This window comes from Muscardinus avellanarius (assembly GCF_963383645.1).
Source record: "Muscardinus avellanarius genome assembly, chromosome: 6".
NCBI classification, from domain to species: Eukaryota; Metazoa; Chordata; class Mammalia; order Rodentia; family Gliridae; genus Muscardinus; species Muscardinus avellanarius.
Window position 1 is genome coordinate 3,631,963 of NC_137791.1, and position 21,044 is coordinate 3,653,006.

Genomic DNA, 21,044 nt, shown 5'->3' on the forward strand with positions numbered 1-21,044 from the left:
ATAAAAATAAAGCAGCGGAGGCGGAGAGCGAGGGGAAGGGGAAATCGAAGGGGTTTGGAAACTTTTCGGGGAGCCCGCCTCGCCAGCCTGCCCCGCGGGATGCCCCCCGCCTTTGGCCTCAGCATCTCCGGCGCCGCGCGCCCCACACCCGGCCACCTGGATCCTTTGGCGGATGGGACTGACCTTTGCCGGACTGGAGGGTCTTTGAAATAGCACCAGAACGAGTAACTACAAATCAGACCCAGCTGAATTCTTCGCAGACGCGACTTATTACTCCCGCACACCTAGGACCCCGGCTCCGCCGCCCCCTCCCTCCTCCTCTCCACCCCGCCCTCCCCTCCCCGGGAGCCGGGACCATGGCCTCGGCGGCGGCCTGGGCTCCCGGCGGCCGGGGGCTCCCGCCGCGCTCCCCGCCGGCGCTCGGGCTCCTCCGGCTCTGCTGGCTGCTGTCCCTGCTCCCGGGGCCCGCCCGGGTGCGCGCGGCCGAGCAGCGCCAGGTGTTCCAGGTGCTGGAGGAGCAGCCCCCCGGCACCCTGGTGGGCACCATCCAGACGCGCCCCGGCTTCACCTACCGGCTCAGCGAGAGCCACGCCCTGTTCGCCATCAACCGCAGCACCGGGGCCCTGTACACCACGGCCACCATCGACCGCGAGAGCCTGCCCAGCGACGTCATCAACCTGGTGGTCCTGTCCAGCGCGCCCACCTACCCCACGGAAGTGCGGGTGCTGGTGCGCGACCTGAACGACAACGCCCCGGTCTTCCCGGACCCCTCCGTCGTGGTCGCGTTCAAGGAGGACAGCAGCAGCGGGCGCCAGGTCATCCTGGACACGGCCACCGACTCGGACATCGGCTCCAACGGCGTGGACCACCGCTCCTACCGCATCGTGCGCGGCAACGAGGCGGGCCGCTTCCGCCTGGACGTCACCCTGAACCCCAGCGGCGAGGGCGCGTTCCTGCACCTGGTGTCCAGGGGCGGGCTGGACCGCGAGGCCACGCCGCAGTACCAGCTGCTGGTGGAGGTGGAGGACAAGGGCGAGCCCAAGCGGCGCGGGTACCTCCAGGTCAACGTGACCGTGCAGGACATTAATGACAACCCCCCGGTGTTCGGCAGCTCCCACTACCAGGCCGGGGTGCCCGAGGACGCGGCCGTGGGCTCCAGCGTCCTGCAGGTGGCGGCGGCGGACGCGGACGAGGGCACCAACGCGGACATCCGCTACCGGCTGCAGGACGAGGGCACCCCGTTCCAGGTGGACCCCGAGACCGGGCTCATCACGGTGCGCGAGCCCCTGGACTTCGAGGCGCGGCGGCAGTACGCGCTCACCGTGCAGGCCACCGACCGCGGCGCGCCCCCGCTCACCGGGCGCGCGGAGGCGCTCATCCAGCTGCTGGACGTCAACGACAACGACCCGGTGGTCAAGTTCCGCTACTTCCCGGCCACCTCGCGCTACGCCTCGGTGGACGAGAACGCGCAGGTGGGCACCGTGGTGGCGCTGCTCACCGTGACCGACGCCGACTCCCCGGCGGCCAACGGGAACATCTCGGTGCAGATCCTGGGGGGCAACGAGCAGCGCCACTTCGAGGTGCAGAGGAGCAAGGTGCCCAACCTGAGCCTGATCAAGGTGGCCAGCGCCCTGGACCGAGAGCGCATTCACTCCTACAACCTCACGGTCTCCGTCTGCGACAACTATGGGGCGCCCCCTGCCGCGGCCGTCCAGGCGCGCTCCTCCGTGGCCAGCCTGGTGATATTCGTCAACGACATCAACGACCATCCCCCGGTCTTCGCGCAGCAGGTGTACCGGGTGAACCTGAGCGAGGAGGCGCCCCCGGGAAGCTATGTGAGCGGGGTTTCTGCCACGGATGGAGACTCCGGCCTCAATGCCAACCTGCGCTACAGCATCGTCTCCGGCAACGAGCTGGGGTGGTTCCGCATTAGCGAGCACAGTGGTCTGGTCACCACCGGGGCTGCTGGCGGCCTGGACCGCGAACTGGCTTCCCAGATCGTACTGAATATCAGCGCCCGGGACCAGGGCGTCCACCCCAAGGTTTCCTATGCCCAGCTTGTGGTGACGCTCTTGGACGTGAATGACGAGAAGCCGGTATTCAGCCAGCCAGAAGGCTATGACGTGTCCGTGGTGGAGAATGCGCCACCTGGCACAGAACTGCTTGTCCTGGGGGCCACAGACCGAGACCTGGGCGATAATGGCACAGTGCGCTTCTCCCTGCAAGAGGCGGAGAGTGACCAGAGGTCCTTCCGGCTGGATCCTGTCTCGGGGAGGCTGAGTACTATCTCCTCCTTGGACAGGGAGGAGCAGGCCTTCTACTCGCTGCTGGTCCTGGCCACGGATCTCGGCTCCCCTCCCCAGTCCTCGGCGGCCCGCGTCAACGTGAGCCTTCTGGACTTGAACGACAACAGCCCGGTGTTCTACCCGGTCCAGTACTTTGCTCATATCCAGGAGAATGAACCTGGCGGCAGCTACATCACCACCGTGTCGGCCACCGACCCCGACTCGGGTCCCAATGGAACTGTCAAATACAGTATATCTGCCGGGGACAGGTCTCGGTTTCAGATCAATGCTCGGAGTGGGGTGATTTCTACCAAGATGGCCCTGGATAGGGAAGAGAAAACAGCCTACCAGCTGCAAATAGCGGCCACCGATGGCGGCAATTTGCAGTCTCCCAACCAGGCGATAGTGACCATCACGGTACTGGACACTCAAGACAACCCGCCTGTCTTCGGCCAGGCTGCCTACAGCTTCGTGGTTTTTGAGAATGTGGCGCTGGGCTATCAGGTGGGTAGCGTGTCTGCCTCCACCATGGATCTCAATGCCAACATCAGCTACCTCATCACTACTGGGGATCAGAGAGGGGTGTTTGCAATCAACCAGGTCACCGGGCAGCTTACCACGGCAAGCGTGATTGACAGGGAGGAGCAGTCCTTTTACCAGCTGAAGGTGGTGGCCAGCGGGGGCACGGTGACCGGAGACGCGGAGGTGAACATCACAGTCAAGGATCTGAATGACAACCCCCCGCATTTCCTCCAGGCCGTGGAGAGTGTCAACGTGGTGGAGAACTGGCAGGCTGGCCACAACATTTTCCAAGTCAAAGCTGTGGACCCAGATGAAGGGCTCAATGGCATGGTGCGCTACAGCGTCAAGCAGGACCCCAGGAATCTGTTTGCTATCGATGAAAAGAACGGCAACATCAGCCTGCGAGGGCCGCTGGACGTTCACGTGGGCTCCTACCAGATAGAGGTCTGGGCGTCGGATATGGGCGTGCCCCAGCTTTCCTCCAGCGTCATCTTAACTGTCTACGTCCACGACGTGAATGACAACCCACCGGAGTTTGACCAACTTTCTTACGAGGTCACCCTTTCGGAGTCGAAACCGGTGAATTCTCGCTTCTTCCAAGTGCAGGCTTCTGATAAGGATTCGGGGGCCAATGGTGAGATCGCCTACGCCATTGCGGAGGGAAATACCGGTGATGTTTTTGGCATATTTCCGGATGGTCAGTTGTATATAAAAAGTGAACTGGACCGGGAACTGCAAGACAGGTATGTCTTACTGGTGGTCGCTTCCGATAGAGCGGTGGAGCCCCTCAGTGCCACCGTCAATGTCACTGTGATTTTAGAAGATGTAAATGATAACAGGCCTCTTTTTAACAGTACCAATTACGCGTTTTACTTGGAGGAGGAGCAGAGAGCTGGCTCCTTCGTGGGAAAGGTGAATGCCGTGGACAAGGACTTTGGGGCAAACGGGGAGGTGAGGTATTCTTTTGAGGTGGTGCAGCCGGACTTCGAGTTGCACGCTATCACCGGTGAAATCACAAGTACTCACCAGTTTGACAGGGAGTCTCTTATGAGGCGTCGAGGGACCGCAGTGTTCAGCTTCTCGGTCATAGCAGCAGATCAAGGGCTTCCTCAGCCCCTCAAGGATCAAGCCACGGTACACGTCTACATTAAGGACATCAACGACAATGCCCCCAAGTTTTTGAAAGACTTTTACCAAGCTACAGTCTCCGAGACAGCTGTCAACCTGACCCAGGTGTTAAGGGTATCGGCCTCAGACGTTGACGAAGGCAACAACGGACTGATTCATTATTCGGTAATCAAGGGCAACGAAGAAAGACAGTTTGCGATAGACGGTGCCTCTGGCCAGGTGATGCTGGTTGGCACCTTAGACTATGAAGCGACACCTGCCTACTTCCTTGTAATCCAAGCAGTAGATTCGGGGACAGTCTCTCTCAATTCAACCTGCACCTTAAATATCGACGTTTTAGATGAAAATGACAATACTCCTTCTTTCCCCAAATCGACTCTATTTGTCGATGTCTTGGAAAACATGAGGATTGGCGAACTGGTGTCCTCCGTTACCGCCACCGATTCCGATTCCGGAGACAACGCTGATCTACGTTACAGCATCACTGGGACTAACAACCACGGGACTTTTAGCATTAGCCCCAACACTGGGAGTATTTTTCTGGCCAAAAAGTTGGACTTTGAAACCCAGTCTTTGTACAAACTAAACATAACAGCAAAAGACCAAGGGAGGCCTCCTCGTTCATCCACGATGTCGGTGGTCATCCACGTCAGGGACTTTAACGACAATCCCCCAAGCTTTCCCCCTGGGGATATCTTCAAGTCCATAGTTGAGAACGTCCCCATCGGTACCTCTGTCATCTCTGTGACTGCGCATGACCCCGACGCAGATATCAATGGGCAGCTATCCTACGCGATCATTCAGCAGATGCCTAGAGGCAATCACTTCAGCATCGACGGAGTCAAGGGGACCATATACACCAACGCCGAGATCGATCGAGAATTCGCCAATCTCTTTGAGCTGACTGTGAAAGCCAACGACCAAGCAGTGCCCCTCGAAACTAGACGCCACGCCTTGAAAAACGTGACCATCTTGGTTACGGATCTTAACGACAACGTGCCCATGTTTATTTCCCAAAATGCCTTGGCCGCCGACCCTTCGGCCGTGATTGGCTCTGTCTTGACCACAATTATGGCTGCGGACCCAGACGAGGGTGCTAATGGCGAGGTAGAATATGAAATCATCAGTGGGGACAAGGACACCTTCATGGTGGATCGGTACAGTGGCGATTTGAGAGTGGCCTCTGCCCTGGTGCCTTCCCAGCTCATCTACAACCTCATTGTGTCGGCCACAGACCTCGGCCCTGAGAGGAGGAAGTCCACCACCGAGCTCACTGTCATCCTGCAGGGCCTAGATGGGCCGGTGTTTACTCAGCCAAAATACATCACCATTCTGAAGGAAGGGGAACCCGTAGGCACCAATGTGATATCCATAGAGGCAGCTAGTCCCCGAGGGTCCGAGGCCCCCGTGGAGTATTACATCGTTTCTGTTCGCTGTGAGGAAAAGACTGTTGGGCGTCTCTTCACCATTGGACGCCACAGTGGTGTGATTCAGACTGCAGCCATCCTGGACCGGGAGCGAGGAGCCTGCCTTTACCTGGTGGATGTTTATGCCATAGAGAAGTCGTCTGCCTTCCCCAGGACACAGCGTGCAGAGGTAATGTTCTCATGGTCCTCGTCGTTTGTGGATGTGCTTTTCACAAAGCTCATTCTTCCTCTGATTTATGTACCTTTTTTTCTATTGGCCACTTTATAACACGAGCTCCTAAAAATGTCCTGTTACAAAGAGGAACCAAGCATCTCATAGAATGTAGTTTTAATCCTGGTTCCAATCAAATAATAAACATTGGGTTTTTTTTTTTATATTTTTACTTTATGCTTGATCCATAGCAAAGATAATGTATAAGGTTCAGGAGAAATTTAGCCATTTGGTAAATACATAAAGCCCACTTTGGCCTAGATAGTGGGTGGCTTTCAGTAAGGAAGAGGATGGGCAATCTGTTTTGAGAAAACCCTGTTGTACCACCCAGAGCTTGGGTATCTGTGTAGCAGGCAGTGACAGCAGGTCAGGAAGGTTTCACCTTTCACAAGCTCAGCAACCTTGCCATTTCTCTGTAGAAGTGAGTGATTTCACTGTGCCGAGTCCGATGTTGGGAGATCCCTGCTTTAATCTGTCCTTGCAGTCTGGGCACTACACTGACCCATGCAGTGAGCCGTGGATGGGCAGAGATCCTCGGAGGCTGTTCCTGGAGACACGAGCGTGTTTCACTGCCGTGGTGTAGGTGGACCTTATCCTGTCTGTGGCTGAGCAAGACGGTGGCCTTTGTAGCACATGCTGGGAGAACTGGGAGCTGGGCCTTCCCTGGGTACCATGGCACCTCCATGTACCTGGACTTGTTTCTCCCAGTTGAAGTATCTGCGGTGATGTTTGTATCATCAGCCGGAGTCAACTGGAACGCTCTTGTTTGCAGTTTCCTAAGCTCTTTCTTTCCCTGCTCCCTTCCCTCCAAGACATTCTAGTGTCTGCCACTCAGCCAAAAACACAAAATATCAAATATGGTTTGTGATACTTGGCGGCGGCCCAAGCATAACATGCTAGCGAAATTGAGGCTCGTGTGTTTGTTTTTTTGCTTTTTTTCTCCTCTGGGGGAGGGGAGGGAGTCTCATCATAGTCAATGCCCTTTTGTTATTGTTTAATCTTTGCAATTCCTCGGGGTGGTTTTTTTTATGAGAGTTAGCCATATATCTTATATAGATTGTCAACAGGCAACATTTATGACTTAGAAGATGAGAGAGAGAGAGAGAGAGAGAGAGAGAGAGAGAGAGAGAGAGAGACTTCTTAATGGAGATATAATTTTGTAGATCAATTCTAACAGAATTCAATTTTATCCTATATGCATATGCCCCAAAGACTTTCTTGGACAGTAATATTCATTTACCTATTTCGATTTTTCAACGTCTCAGCTTAGGGAGCTGTTTGGTTCAGCTCAGATCATGCTTTATCATCGTTTACATACAATTTTATTCTGATCTGTAGTTTGTTATCCCTCTCTGAATCCCGCCCTCTGTCTCTATCTTTCTTTTTCCATAGCTGTTTTTTAGTTGATTAGTTTGAAAACCAAGTTATTTATTCAAAGTTGACAATTAAAAGTCATTCCCAGTACTGGATGGACTTAGCTAAACTGTAAGACAAATGATATTATTAGGTGGTGTTATTTAGTGGATAGCGTTTCATTAGGGTACCATGGAGATTAAGGATAAATTTTCCTTGTCATACAGAGATTTATTGTGTATTGTTATTAACTTATTAGATGGGCACATGTCTTATAGTGCTGCTTTTCGACAGATGTGGATTAAAAATATTATCAATCATTTTCTTGGTGATGGGATTTTATGCCTTTTTCTTTTTTTAACTTCCTGTAATATCAGTATGAAAAGTTATTGATCATATTTACTGTGCTCTAGTCATTTAATCTAAGGAGAATTCAGCATGCTTATATCTCTTTATATAAAAAATAAGTGTGTCAGGATATCTAGCCCCTGTGAACCGATGTGCTGAAACGGCAAGCCAAACTTGAGTTCCCAAGCTCTGGCCACTCCTAAAATTAAAAGCAAATGTTTTTCTCCCAATATTGAAAGCAGTAGCTGGAGCTAAAGTTTCATATTGTTATTGGTTGTCTCTTTTGAGTATGTGCAATAAAGTACTTTCCTTCTTTCTGCTCAGTTAATTTACTACAAACCAGCAAACAAGAACTTATAAATCACCTCTGCTTGGCAAAGGTGATGTTTTTTAATTGTTCGCTTCCCAGTGAGACTCTGTTCAATGCATTTTTAAAAAAATGTATGCATCTATGCTGATAAGAATCTGGGCTGCAGCGACTCAGGTTTCTGGGCAGAGTCATGGCTGATCATGTTCCTTGTGCAAGCAGAGGGTGGGACCGGAAAGAAGAACAGTTTAGTTGGGCTCTTTTCCTAGCTCTGACACTTGGGGAGGGGGAGAGGGGAGCTGAGCGTTGTGACTTTGATATCGCTCATTCCAGAGAATCGCCCGCTGTGAACACTGGCTTACACATACCCCCATCTAAGTGCTTTGTATGGACTGGCTTGTCCTTGAAGGATGGCTTTTGAGTTCAGACGCAAGGTTTATTATCCTTTTATCTTGTCTCTTCGCATTCTCAGAAGAGTGCACACAGATGATGATAGAAGAGCCCTATGAAGTTTGAACCATTTTTCTAGGTTCAACAAAATATAGAGATGGAGTCCTTCAAGAAGTATTTATTTTTAAATGCATGCTGTATAGTTAAGCACGTCTTGGGGGCGTGGCTGGGCCTCGTTTCGATCAGGGCTCTGTCTTACTGGTCTTTGTAATTGCAGAGCCCCGTACATTGTACATTACCTGATGTAGAGTGGGCACGCAGCATGGGTTCACTGCGTCGGAACGTGCATCCTCCTGTCTGTGCCCCAGGAATTAACCAGAGGAGAAATCTAGCTGGGGGAAGGGAGAGAGTTTGTAAATTTGAACCTGCTCAATAACTGAGCTAAGAATAGGACACGATAATTATCTGTACTCTATAAAAGGCGACTCAAGACAGAAGGAGGAAGTGCAGTGGATAGTCTGATATGGAGCCCAGTGTTTAAGTGGAAGGAAGGAAGCCATGTGCCTGTGGCCAGGTATGCGCCAGGCTGCAGTTCTCACACTCGCTGCTCTCAGAACCTTTTTCTGTTCTTACGAAGTTCCCCAGGAGCTAGACTAAGTACTAGTACTACTAGTACTTACTATTTTTTAGCTGAAAAAATTTCAAATGCCTATTGATTTGCTGAGAAATTAAGCATGATATTTTAATTTTATTTTAAGAACTTTACCTTTCCCAACTTATAAAAATTTAAAAAGAGTGACATTAGTATTCATTAAAAAAAACTTGTTAGCATCTGGGACAATAGGATGAAGCTAGACTCCCAAGTCTTCTTGTTAAGTCTATTACAACATCTTGTTGATTTTAGTTAAAATATATGAAAGGAATTTATTCTCAAACAGGCTTTTGAGATAGGCAATGAAGAAATGTTTGATATGTTATACTTTCAAGTAGTTATTGATTTTTTGATGCTACACCAAAATTGACTGGTTCTTATAACTTACTTGCAACATGACATGTGAGGGCCTATAAGCTAATTTTCCATCTTCTTACATGAACATTTTTTTTTCTATCTTGCAAGCCAGTTAGTTATTTTACCTATGGCTTAGAAATATCAGAAGTTTATTGTTCAGAAAACATTGAGTTAATTAACTGGTTAATAACTTATCAGAAAAGGCTTTTTAAAATTTATTTCTAGCCGGGCGTGGTGGCGCACGCTTGTAATCCCCGCGCTTGGGAGGCGGAGACAGGAGGATCGCGCAGTTTTGAAGCCAGCCTCGCTGGCTAAAGAGACCCTGTTTCCAAATAAAAATATAAAAATAGATCTGGTAGTGTAGCCCGGGGGTAGAAGGGCTTCCAGGAACCCCAGTACCACCAAAATAAAAAAAATTATTTCTAGTTGACAAATAAGATGTTATGTTTTTATAATGTACGGCATGATGTTTTGAAGTATCTATATGTTGTGGAATGCTTAAGTCTGGCTATTAATAAATGGATTACCTCGCATAGTTATTGGTGATGAGACCCTATAATAGCCATTTTGTTTAGATTTTCAAGAATATACCACCATTAATCAGTCACCTTGCTATAAAACAGTTCTCTCAAAACTTTTTCAGCCTAACTGTAATTATATATCCTTTGACCCAAATCTGGTTCTCTCTCCACCAACCACCCTAGAGTCCAGTAACAACCACACACTCTACTTTTAGATTCTCTCTATGAGTGAGATATGCGCCTCCTGTGTGGTGCTTATGTTTCTGAGTCTGGCTCATATGGTAGTTCTATTTCTTTTTCTTTCTTTCCTTTTTCTTGAGGAACCTCCATACTTTTTTTTTGTTTTGTTTTTACAATGTCTCTACTAATGTATATTCTCAATGCTTTAATGTTCCCTAGAGGCCTGTGTGTTGAAGGTGTGGTCTCCAGGCTGGCACTTTTAGGATTGGGTGGGGCTTTGTAGGAGGTGTGTAGGACATGGAAGGCATGCCTTTGAAGGAGATCAGGGGACCTGATACCTCCCGCTTCCTCTTAGCTCCTGTGCTCATGATGCAAGCAGTGTTACCCCACCACGTACATGCCGTGGCCCAGTTTTCTCTTAATAAGTTGATTGTCCCTGGTATTTTGTTATGGTGATGGAAAATTGAGTAACACACCACTAACAGTGTGCACGTGTTTCCTTTCTCCGTATATACATACCCCCCTCGTCTCCTTCCCTTACTCCCTCTCGTTCCTGCCACATTCCCTGAGCTCTGCAGACATGACCTGGCTCAACCTCTGAAGGAAGACTCCAGAACTGTGAGCTAATAAGTCTGCCGTCTTCTGAGTTGTGGTTGTCAGGTGTTCTGGGTCACAGCCATAGCGCTGAGTGCTGACTGCAACACTGCAAATATATTCTCCCATGCTGGAGTTCTTTTGGTCACTGTGTGGATGTCATTGTGGTGCGGAAGCTTTTTAGGTTGATTGCGGAAGACCTTCAGTGTGAGGTCCTTCTTGTCAACTTCGGGTTCTACTGATTTTATTTTGGGGATCCCACCCCAAAAATAATTGCCAGGATAAGTGTTTTTCCTGTGTTTTCTTCTAGTAGTTTCATAGTTTCAGGCTTTCTGATATAGTCTTTAGTCCATTTTGAGTTAATTTTTGTGTATGGTGAGAGAGGAAGGCCTAATGGCTTTCTTATACATGTGAATATCACATGTTCTGTACACGATTTAACACAGACATTGTCCTTTCCCCATTCAGTGTTCTTGGTACCTCTGTTGATTATCAGTTGGTAGTAAATGGGTGGATTTAGTTCTGGATTCTCTGTTCTTTACCATTGGTCTATGTTTTATTGTTGTTGTTGTTGTTGTTATTGTAGTGTTTGTTTTGTTTTGTTTTGTTTTACTGGGGATTAAACCTAGGGGCATTTTACCAAACAGATTTAGCTTCCCTTCAGCCCTATTTTATTTTGAAACAGGGTCTTACAAAGTTGCTGAGGGCTTCATTAAACTGCTGAGGCTGCCTTTGAACCCGGAATTCTCCTGTCTCAGTCTCCCAAGTACCTGGGATTACAGGCATGTGCCACCATGCCTAGCTGGTTGCTATATTATTTTTGTATCAACAGCATGGTATTTGGGTTATAGAAAAATGTTTAAGTATATTGATTCACAATTTAATTATGATGCTTAGATTTATTCAAAATTTGAATTTTTTTTGGAAGTTTAAATTTTATGGTCAGAAACATATATTGTTAATTGTTTTCCTTGAAGTGTCAAGCTCCTTTTATTCATTAAGAATAAAAACTTGTTATTTATTAGTTTCCCTTTCAAGTAAATCTATTCTGCACATAAGGAAGCCAGTTCTGCTCATAAAAGAAATAATCACCCACCTATCTCTTTGAGAGGGCCTCAGTCCTTACATCACTGTCTATGCAAGGCGTTTTTCTCATTTTTTTTCCAGTAAAACTGGCATTTTATTTTTATTGTACCTGGGAATGAAGACCACAACTCTTGCCAAATGGAACTGTCGCTCTGATCTGTGCTAAGATACCATCAGTTTTGCCCATGGCCGCTTACGTGCCCTTAGTGTAAATATTAACACCGTGGGCAGGGCAAATGCTGTTTTGCTTTATTATAAAAACTGTTTTGCTTTCCCAGGTTTTCTCATATAAAAAGCCACTAGAAACAATACATTAAAATATGTTTAGGGGGGTGTGGTGGCGCACGTTTGTAATCCCAGTGTTGGGGAGGCTGAGACAGGAGGATCTTGGTTCTCAGACAGCCTCAGCTTCTCACACTAGGCCTTCTGCAACTCAGTGAGACCCTGTTTCAAAATGTAAAGAATAAAAAATAGAGCTGAGTGTGTAGCTCGGAGGTGGAAAGCCCCTGGGTTCCATCCCCAGTACCGCAAAAAAAAAAAAAAAAAAAATATATATATATATATATATATATATATATATATATATATTTACACATATACATATGTTTAGACTATTGGATGGATGAACTAAAGACTAGAATGGGTTTTATCAATTGGGTAATAAGCCAACTGATTTTCACAATGTAGTATTAAAGATTTCCCTAGAAATGACAGATGTGTATAAGGTCAGTGCTAGATACAAAGAAATAATTTTATTTCAGAGGGTTTAAAATCACCTTAAACTATATCTTTGTATCTTGTATATTTGTCCCTCATAGACAGAATGTATAACTGGGCATATAATTGTAATAATTATTGAAACTGGCTCTGCTTGGTAATTGGGCTAAGCAATAAGTAATTTTTAGGAATTTTATCCATTGAAATTGAAAGTAGCATTCATTCCCATCTCATGGTTGCAGAGACTAAGACCCAGAAGTTAAATAATGTAAGTTCCCTCAGATAGAAAGAAAGATCACAGCCATAAGTGGGTAAGTGTGGAATTTTTCCATGACTCCTATTTCATTAAGCCAGGACAACTGATAGTAAGAGATTGTCCTTTAGTGTGTAGATATGAGTGAGCGCATACACTTTTATAATCTTGTGCCCTTGTTTGAAAGCCTCTCTGAAGCTTTATGGCGGGTCCAGTGAGCTGTGAGCAGCGGCCACCGTCCCATCTGGGGCTGTGCTCAAGTGTCTCTGGAGCTGGGAAGGGTGAGCGCCAGAGGGCAGGGGCGACAGGGAGGAGGAGCAGCCGCTCCCACCCGACACTGCCCGCCTGGGAGGCAGGCACTACAGTTTACGAAGGTGGAGACTCTGCTTTAGACTTTTATGTGATGAATCTCCCTTTTCTGAGGAGCGATGATGGTTTTGGAGTGGGTGTGGTGTGGAGATTGTTTTTAAAGGAGGAAGCATCTTGGCTTTTCCCCTGCATTAGAGTTCCGGAGTGTTTCTTTTTTTTTTTTTTTTGGTGGTACTGGGGTTCCTGGAAGCCCTCCTTCCTCCGGGCTACACTCCCAGACCTATTTTATATTTTTGAAACAGGGTCTCTTACGCCAGCACGGCTGGCTTCGAACCTGCGCGATCCTCCTGTCTCCGCCTCCCAAGCGCGGGGATTACAAGCGTGCGCCACCACGCCCGGCCATGGAGTGTTTCTTTAAAAAACAACCTGCGATGAATTCTATTCTGATTTTTTTTTCCTATTAGTACATTTTAAATTTACTGAGCAAAATATGATGAATTAAAGAGATCAGCAAGTCTGTAGGAGACACACAAGTGTATCGCCATCAGCAGTATTGATGGCCAGTTAGGCTCTGGCCGCATATTTCAAATCTGTCTTCTGGATGCTTTTGATTTCATCTTGCTGTTTGAGATTCCCATAGACATGATTCATCTCCCCGGGAATGCACTGCTTATTCTTTTTTGCCTTTATTAAAACCTTAATCATCTTAATCCTTTATTGCCCCATTAGATTTTGAGGAAATTATGCTAGGAAGAGTTTCGAAAAATCCTCGTGTGCTGAGACCCTTGTGGAATCCATCTCTTCACGACGTTGTCTGCAGTTGCACTTTATCATCATTAGGATGAAGAACTGCCTGACACGCTCATTAGTTGTGGGGGCCTGGTGCTGGTGACTGGAGTGGGTCCTCCAGGCCAAGAATTAATACATCTCAGGCTTCTGGCTTTACAGTCCCCTACAACAGCGAGTCTTCTCAATTAGGGGCGTGTGCGTGGAAGCGGGAAGAGAAGCCCATGCAAAGGGCAGGAACAAAGATGGATCTAAGTCCGTCAAGTGTCCCACACAGAAGGTACGGCAAATACGGCAAATACGCCCTCGTGCTTCAACCCTTATGTCTCTGTGGCAAGAGTAGCCAATTTTAATAGAGAGGATATAAATGGCAGATGAGCGAAACAAGATTTTTTAAAATCCTATTATACATTTTTTTTTTTTTTTTTGCCGTACTGGGGATGGAACCCAGGGGTGTTCTACCTCTGAGCTACACCCCCAGATCTATTTTTTATTCTTTATTTTGAAACAGGATATCACTGAGTTGCAAAGGCCCTCACTAAGTAGCTGAGGCTGTCCTCGAACCATGATCCTCCTGTCTCAGCCTCACTAATGTGGGGTTACAAGCATGTTCCGCCATGCCTGGCTATACACATGTTCTTTATAAAACCCATACATCTGCCGGGCGTGGTGGCGCACGCTTGTAATCCCCGCGCTTGGGAGGCGGAGACAGGAGGATCGCTCAGGTTCAAAGCCAGCCGTGCGCTGGCTTAGGAGACCCTGTTTCCAAAATGAAAATGTAAAAATAGGTCTGGGAGTGTAGCCCCGAGGTAGAAGGGCTTCCAGGAACCCCAGTACCACCAAAAATAAAAAAATAAAAGAAAAAAATAAATAAAACCCATACATCTAATTATATAGTAACACATATGTGTCTGTTAGACAGACTGTGGGCTTCTTCCTGCCGTTGGTCTCCTAGCCAAACCTGGACCATAAATTCATGAAAATTAAATAATATATTGATAAATATCTTTCACGGGACAATCAAGAACTGACTTTATGTGCTCAGTATTCCTCAGTTGCCAGACATATACGCATATTTAGGAAACTATCAGTGAGTAAAATGAGAAGCATTTCCCAGTCTTAAGGACACGTACCTAGGCCTTCATGATTTATCAGTGCAGCCCACTGATGGTACACATATAAGGTGTGATTAGCATTCTTGGTGTTCTTGTGAGAATATGACTTTTACTATATAAGATATTTCCTACATAAAATATCTAGAGGTCTCTATGGTTTTTCCAAACCATTGACTGAAGAGCCTTCGAATAAAGCAACGTGAGTGATAAGCCAGGACTAGGCTTGCTTTCGGCCCCTCTCCATCCTCAGCTAGACGAGGCCGGAATACGCAGACCTGTAAGCTGTCAGTTCTTCATTCTGATGTACGAAACCGGAGCCAGGAATATGTTTCCACTCTTCATTACTGCCTCGTTGATTTTCTTCCCTTTCCAGCAACATTGTTTGAAAGAGCTGCCTGTGCCAGCCCTCTCCCTCCACAATGTCTTACATCCTCTCCAGCCAGGCCTGGCTCCTGCCATGTCAGCACGAGGCTCCTTGGAAGGCACGCTGCTGGACCCCGCCGCCATGTGTCAGTGCCCACCAGCCAGAGGAGCACGGGATCCGTCCTCCTCTCACTTCTGCTGAATACTTTCTTCACTCAGATTTCAGGTCGTCTTGACCCGTGACTTTATTCTTCCCTATTGCTTGGACCAATTCCTTCTCAGCCTCCCTCACTAGCATCTCTCCTCAAACTTTAAATGTTAGCGTGTCCATAGAACCAGTTCTTGAAGTCCTTCTTTATTCATCCCCTGAACATCCCAATCAATCAATTAATTAATCAGTCCATCTCGTGCTGGTAACACCTACATACACAAACATTATATATATGACATGTTTGCATCCATTAGAGAAATACTATATATAATCACATATACTACTGCTATATATAATATATACATATAATATTACTCCAAAATTTCTTTTCCAGCTACTGTATCTCTCTTGAATTCTACAGTTAGATACAAATATTAATTATTGGCTTGGTTTCTTTTTTGTGTGTGGTACTGGGGATGGAACCCAGAGGCATTCTACCTCCGAGGTACACCCCTAGCCCTATTTTGTATTCTTTATTTTGTTTTTTTTTGTTTGTTTGTTTTTATTATTATTTTTTTTGGTGGTACTGGGGTTCCTGGAAGCCCTTCTCACTGAGATTCAAAGGGCCTCCCTAAGTAGCTGAGGCTGTATGCAAACCAGGATCATCCTGTCTCAGCCTCCCAAATGCTGGGATTACAAGTGTGCACCACCAAATGCTGCGGCTTGGTTTCTTAATAGATATTTTGAATCAATATTTTCAAATCTGTATCTTGCTCTGCTCCCCAATAAAGGCATACTCGTTTTAAGATATCACCTCCTCAACTGATAAAACTATGATCTCCAGGTTCTTCAGCTCCAAATCCTTGGAGTGGTTGTCTTAGATTTCTCATTTTTTTCTCACTCTGTAGAGTCCATCTCTCTGGTCCCTTCTTCACCAGGTATCTAGAAAGAGACCATCTCTCCTCAGGTGCTCTACCCTCCCCCTGCCTACCACGCCATCACTCTTCCCTTGGATTATGGAAGGCATCTCCTGTGGTCCCTCCCACCTCCCCCGTTGTTCTCACACTGGCTTCTTGCTGTTCCAGAACTTGCTAGGAACGTATCTCCTTAGGTTCCTGCTCTTGCTCCCTCAGCGCGAACCCATTCTTTCCTTCAGATTTAAAATCACCTCCCATCCTTTTAAGATTGGCGTTCCCATCCATTGCCAACATTATCCCCAGAGCCCCCCTCTTCCTGCTGGAGTTCATCTATCTGCTGTAACATCATGCTTTTACCTGCAGCTTTTCCATTGCCATCCTCCCAGCGCCTCCCATGGACGGAGTGCTGGAACGCCTCTGACACCAGTCCTTGACATTCTTCTTTTCTTAACCTACACTGTTCCATTGAGAAGCTCGGCCAAGTCCAGTACTTTGAATACCATGCTTTTTTAGGTCACAGTGTGGGTGGTATCATCTCCTCATGATACCATCCACATATAGGGATGTTTATCTTCTGTATTTACTACTATTCCTTAAGGCCCCACAAAATGACTTGGAATATAGTTTTGGTTGACTGAAGGAAGGAAGGAAGGAAGGAAGGAAGGAAGGATGGAAGGAAAGAAGGAAGGAAAGAAGGAAAGAAAGAAGGAACTGGTATTTCTGCATTTATCTTTGACCCATTTAGTCTCTTGGTCAAAGTGAGAGTGACCCTTGAGATCTCAGTCTTTCTCTCTCTCTCTCTCTCTCTCTCTCTCTCTCTATATATATATATATATATATATATATATATATATATACACACACACACACTTGTATATATCACTATATACATGTGTGATATATATCTTTTTAATATATAATCTTTTATATAATTTATATACTATATACAGGGAGAGCGATATAAATATAAATATATTTTATATATTTTACTAAAACCTTCTCATTTAAGTGGCAGAAAAAGTAACATCTTTGCAAAGACCCTAAGGCCCTCGTCTGTGACTTGGCTGATCTCTTTCTCCTCAGTGTGCTCCTCAACCCCAAAGACAGCTCTGGATCCTGGCCTCTGCTCTCTGGCCTCTGCCTCCAGGGCTCTGCCTGCTCAGCTCTCAGCATGGAGGCTGGCTCCCAGCCTTCCCTCCCTTCTCTCCTCACAGTCACTTGGAAAAATCCACCCTCCTCTGGCCTTCCTTTTTATCTTTCCTTCCTTGGATTTCTCCTTATCCTTATCACACCCAACACCACACACATGTTACTTTTTTACATTGTTTTATGGTATGTCTTCCCTCTAAATATATGTTCCATAAAAGGGAAGACTTTCATCTCCTTCTGCTTATGGCATGCTTCTGCAATAGAACTGGCCACTGTGGCTGCTCAATAAATCTCTGATAAACTGGGAAATGACTGCAGATCATGGTGCAGACTCGCTGCCTCCACTCCAGATTCTGAGTGAGTGGTGTGTGTCATAGGAGCGTAATATGTTTTGTTGTTGTTGTTGTTGTTGTTGTTGTTGTTGTTGTTGTTGTTGTTTTGGGTGGTACTGGAGGTGGAACCCAGAGGCTTTCTACCTCCGGGCTATACTCCAAACCCATTTTATATTTTATTTGGAAACAGGGTCTCACTAAGTTGCTGAGAGCCTCACTAAGTAGCTGAGGCTGGCTTCGAACTTGCGTGATCCTCCCGTCTCAGCCTCCCAAGCGTGGGGATTACAAGCGTGCGCCACCACGCCCGGCTAGGAGTGTAATATGTTTTATAATATATAATTACATATGCTGTATATAATGTGTACTAAATGTGAGTACTATGTGTTACGCTGTATGCATATTTGAATATGCCTTACTGTGTATGTGATACCATCCACATGACCTCTCATAGCCTGAGGTTCCACCTAGTTTTGCTTCCACGAGCAAATCTTAACTTATGGTCCCCTATGTCGCTCCTCAGCAGAAGAGCAGGTACACAGAATCTTCCAGCAGAGGACTATCTACAGCATCGGTACAATTTTGGTATTGTTAGTTTCATCATTCTTTTATAAAGTTCACCATCGTTGAGAGTAACAGCAGTGAACTTACCAAGGGGCCTGCGGCAGGGAAAACTTGCTGGGGAATCCTTGCTGACTGAGGGTCGGCTGGAAGAACGCACACGTAGGATTTGGAAGAAACATCAATCAACGTTGTCCTGGCTGCTCTCGAAAATCTCATATTTCTGGCCAGTAAAATGGGATAATAATACCTATCTCAGAGTTTCCTGCGAGGAAATAGAGAGGGGGAGGTTTCTTAATATCCTTTGTTCCCTAAATACATACACGTGGAAAACCATTAACATTAAAAACATTTGTACTTCTAAAGTGTTTTGGAGCTCAGGCCTGGCATTTGTTTATTTGTGATGTGACTTATTTTTAATTCCTGTGTGGTGGCAAGTCTAGACCAGCTTCCAGGTCTTTTGGCCATTGGGCAGGCTCTACCTACCCCACAGCCTGGTCTGTGGACCATTGGGGGCTGGTTATCCTCTGATGTGGTCTTGCTGCTGACACGATTTGGTGCTGGTGATTTTCCCAAAGAAAAGTGACGGGTTGTCATGAGTTCTGTGGACAGGCTTAGTAGTCCCGGAAGCCAGCCAATGGGGACATGAGCCTATTCAGGGTCTGTTTCTCCTGAGGCTTTGTCTAGAATTTCCATGGAGGAAGATCCCTCTGGCTAGGTGTACCATACTAGAGCGTGTATACATTTACATTTGCACATATGTATACACACCTTTTTGTGTGTGTGGTTCTTTTTTTTTTAATTTTTTTACAGTACCGGGGATGGAACCCAGGGGCATTCTACCTCTGAGCTACACCCTCAGCCCTATTTTTTTAATTCTTTATTTTGAAACAAGGTTCCACTGAGTTGCAAAGGACCTCACTAAGTAGTAGCTGAGACTAGCTGCAAACCTGTGATCCTCCTGTCTCAGCCTCCCAAATGCTGGGATAACAAGTGTGTGCCGCCACGCCCGGCTTAAGTGTGTGTTTTGAAACAAAGTCTTGCTTGGTTGCTGAGAATCTTGGTATTCCTTGTTGAGCCTGGTCTTGAACCCGCAATCCTCCTATCTCAGCTTTCCAAGTACTAGGATTACAGAAACATAGTGCCGTGTCCAGCTGAGAATATATAATTATTTATTCTTTAGCTAAAGTGAGTAAGTATTATTTTTGTTTATTATGTCTACCTCATTATTCAATGGTTTTGAAATATACAAAAGGATATATCCAATGAGAAGATTAAAATGGTTAAATGAATCTTTAGGAAGAAAAAATAGTGTTGCTAAAAATTAATCCTGGAATGTAGAGGTTAGCACACAGAAATATAGGACTTGGATAAGCCCTGAGTTTATGGTTAGCTTTCCACAGGCCAAATTAGAGAAGGAGATGAGGTATACAAGTCCTGGTGTTGTCAGACTAAGCAAACACTTAAGCAAAAGACATACGGGTTTGCTAAATGTGGGGATCACAGAAGAATTTCTATCACAGTTGCTCAAATATGGGATATAAACACAATGGAATTTTACTCAGCCATAAATAAGAACAAAATTACATACTTTAGAGGGAAATGGATGGAACTGGAGAACATTATGCTAAGTGAGATTAGTCAGTCACAAAATGTAAGAAATCAGATGCCTGCCTAATATGTGGAAGCTGGGGAGAAAACGGGTCATAGGAGAAACTCTAGACAAAGGAGAAACCATAGATTAGCAATAAGGAAGCCTAACTGGGGATGATGGGAGGAGGAAGAAGGAAATTTTCTAATGTACATGATGTACATTCATAAACATATCAAAGTCAATCACTATGCCAAACATGAGGAGAGAATGGGGAGGGGATTGGGGAAGGGCCGAATGAGTGATGTGTGCATGTGTGCCTCCACCATCTTGTGCCCCATTAAGATGCATGACTCCAATGCACCAATAAAAGATAAATAAAAAATCAAGTGGTGGTTTCTCAGTGACTCCTTCACTAGTTCAGTGACAGATTTTTAATATCTATTTGTTGATGTCTTTTAGTGTGAATATGTGGTAAATCGTAATAGTGCAATTCTGGCAAATTATTTATTGATGGATCAAAATAGACTTCCATTGTTAAAGTGCTTTTGTTTCCATTTTATTTTCATGGGGTGGTTAATATTTTATAATCACAGACAGAAATCTCCCACAGGGATTTTTCACAAGGGAAAACCTGACTATGGAGGTTGTCAGCAAGATCTTACCTTTAATCCATAAGGAGATTTGGCTTTTTTAAAAAATTATACTACATTTTGTTAAAATGCTTGGCATAAGTCTAGCAGTCTTTGGCCTAGATTGTATTCATTTCTAAGGAAATGGAAAATGGAAATAATTATGCTGTAAGATAACACAGTTTACTGCTAAAAAGATTGCATTGATTTTAAATGTGTGGCCTTTTGTCTCATATTAAAGATAAAATGAAGTAATTGTCACATGCACACATATATTTCCTTCATTGGTGGATTTGCTGATGGACGTTCCAATGCTAGAAAGTTGAAAGGTCAGGACTGGACCCAGGGTGGAGCAGCAGGAGAGGGATGAGACTCCTGTGTTTTTTTTTTAATTATAGAACAGCCATCATTTGCCACCCCACTTTGAGATGGCACCCAAACCATGCTGCCTCAGCAGCCCACTCCTGATACACTTAGTGGGCAGAATCACAGGCTGAAACCCCTGACTTTCTAGCCTGTGTCTGGCATCAACCCCCATTGTCCTAAGCAGGCTTCATCTCCATCCACATCCCCAGAGACATCCCAAACCAGTAGAGGTTAAGTGGAAACAGAGCACTTCAGTTGTGTGAACTTGGCCTGGAATGCCCCTCTCCCATGGACTCTCACCTCTCCCCCATTCCCACCGCTCCACACACAACTGCCACCTCCCTCTGGGCTGCCCATCGCCCTGAAATCTCCCCGTACAGAAATCCTGGCACCATCAACAGCTAGACTGACTCTCTCTCTCTCTCTATCTCTATCTATCTTTCT

At 46.3% G+C, this 21,044-nt stretch overlaps 1 protein-coding gene across 1 annotated transcript in view; it reads left to right on the forward strand.

Annotated features, from left to right (window-relative positions):
- Positions 1–356: 356 nt before the first annotated feature.
- FAT4 (FAT atypical cadherin 4) overlaps positions 357–21,044 on the forward strand; it is a gene marked incomplete at both ends in the record, with an annotated part of 162,826 nt that continues 142,138 nt past the window's right edge. The window contains one exon of the mRNA XM_080697144.1: positions 357–5,531. Coding sequence (XP_080553270.1) covers positions 357–5,531 — 5,175 coding nt within the window. The remainder of the gene's footprint in view (positions 5,532–21,044) is intronic.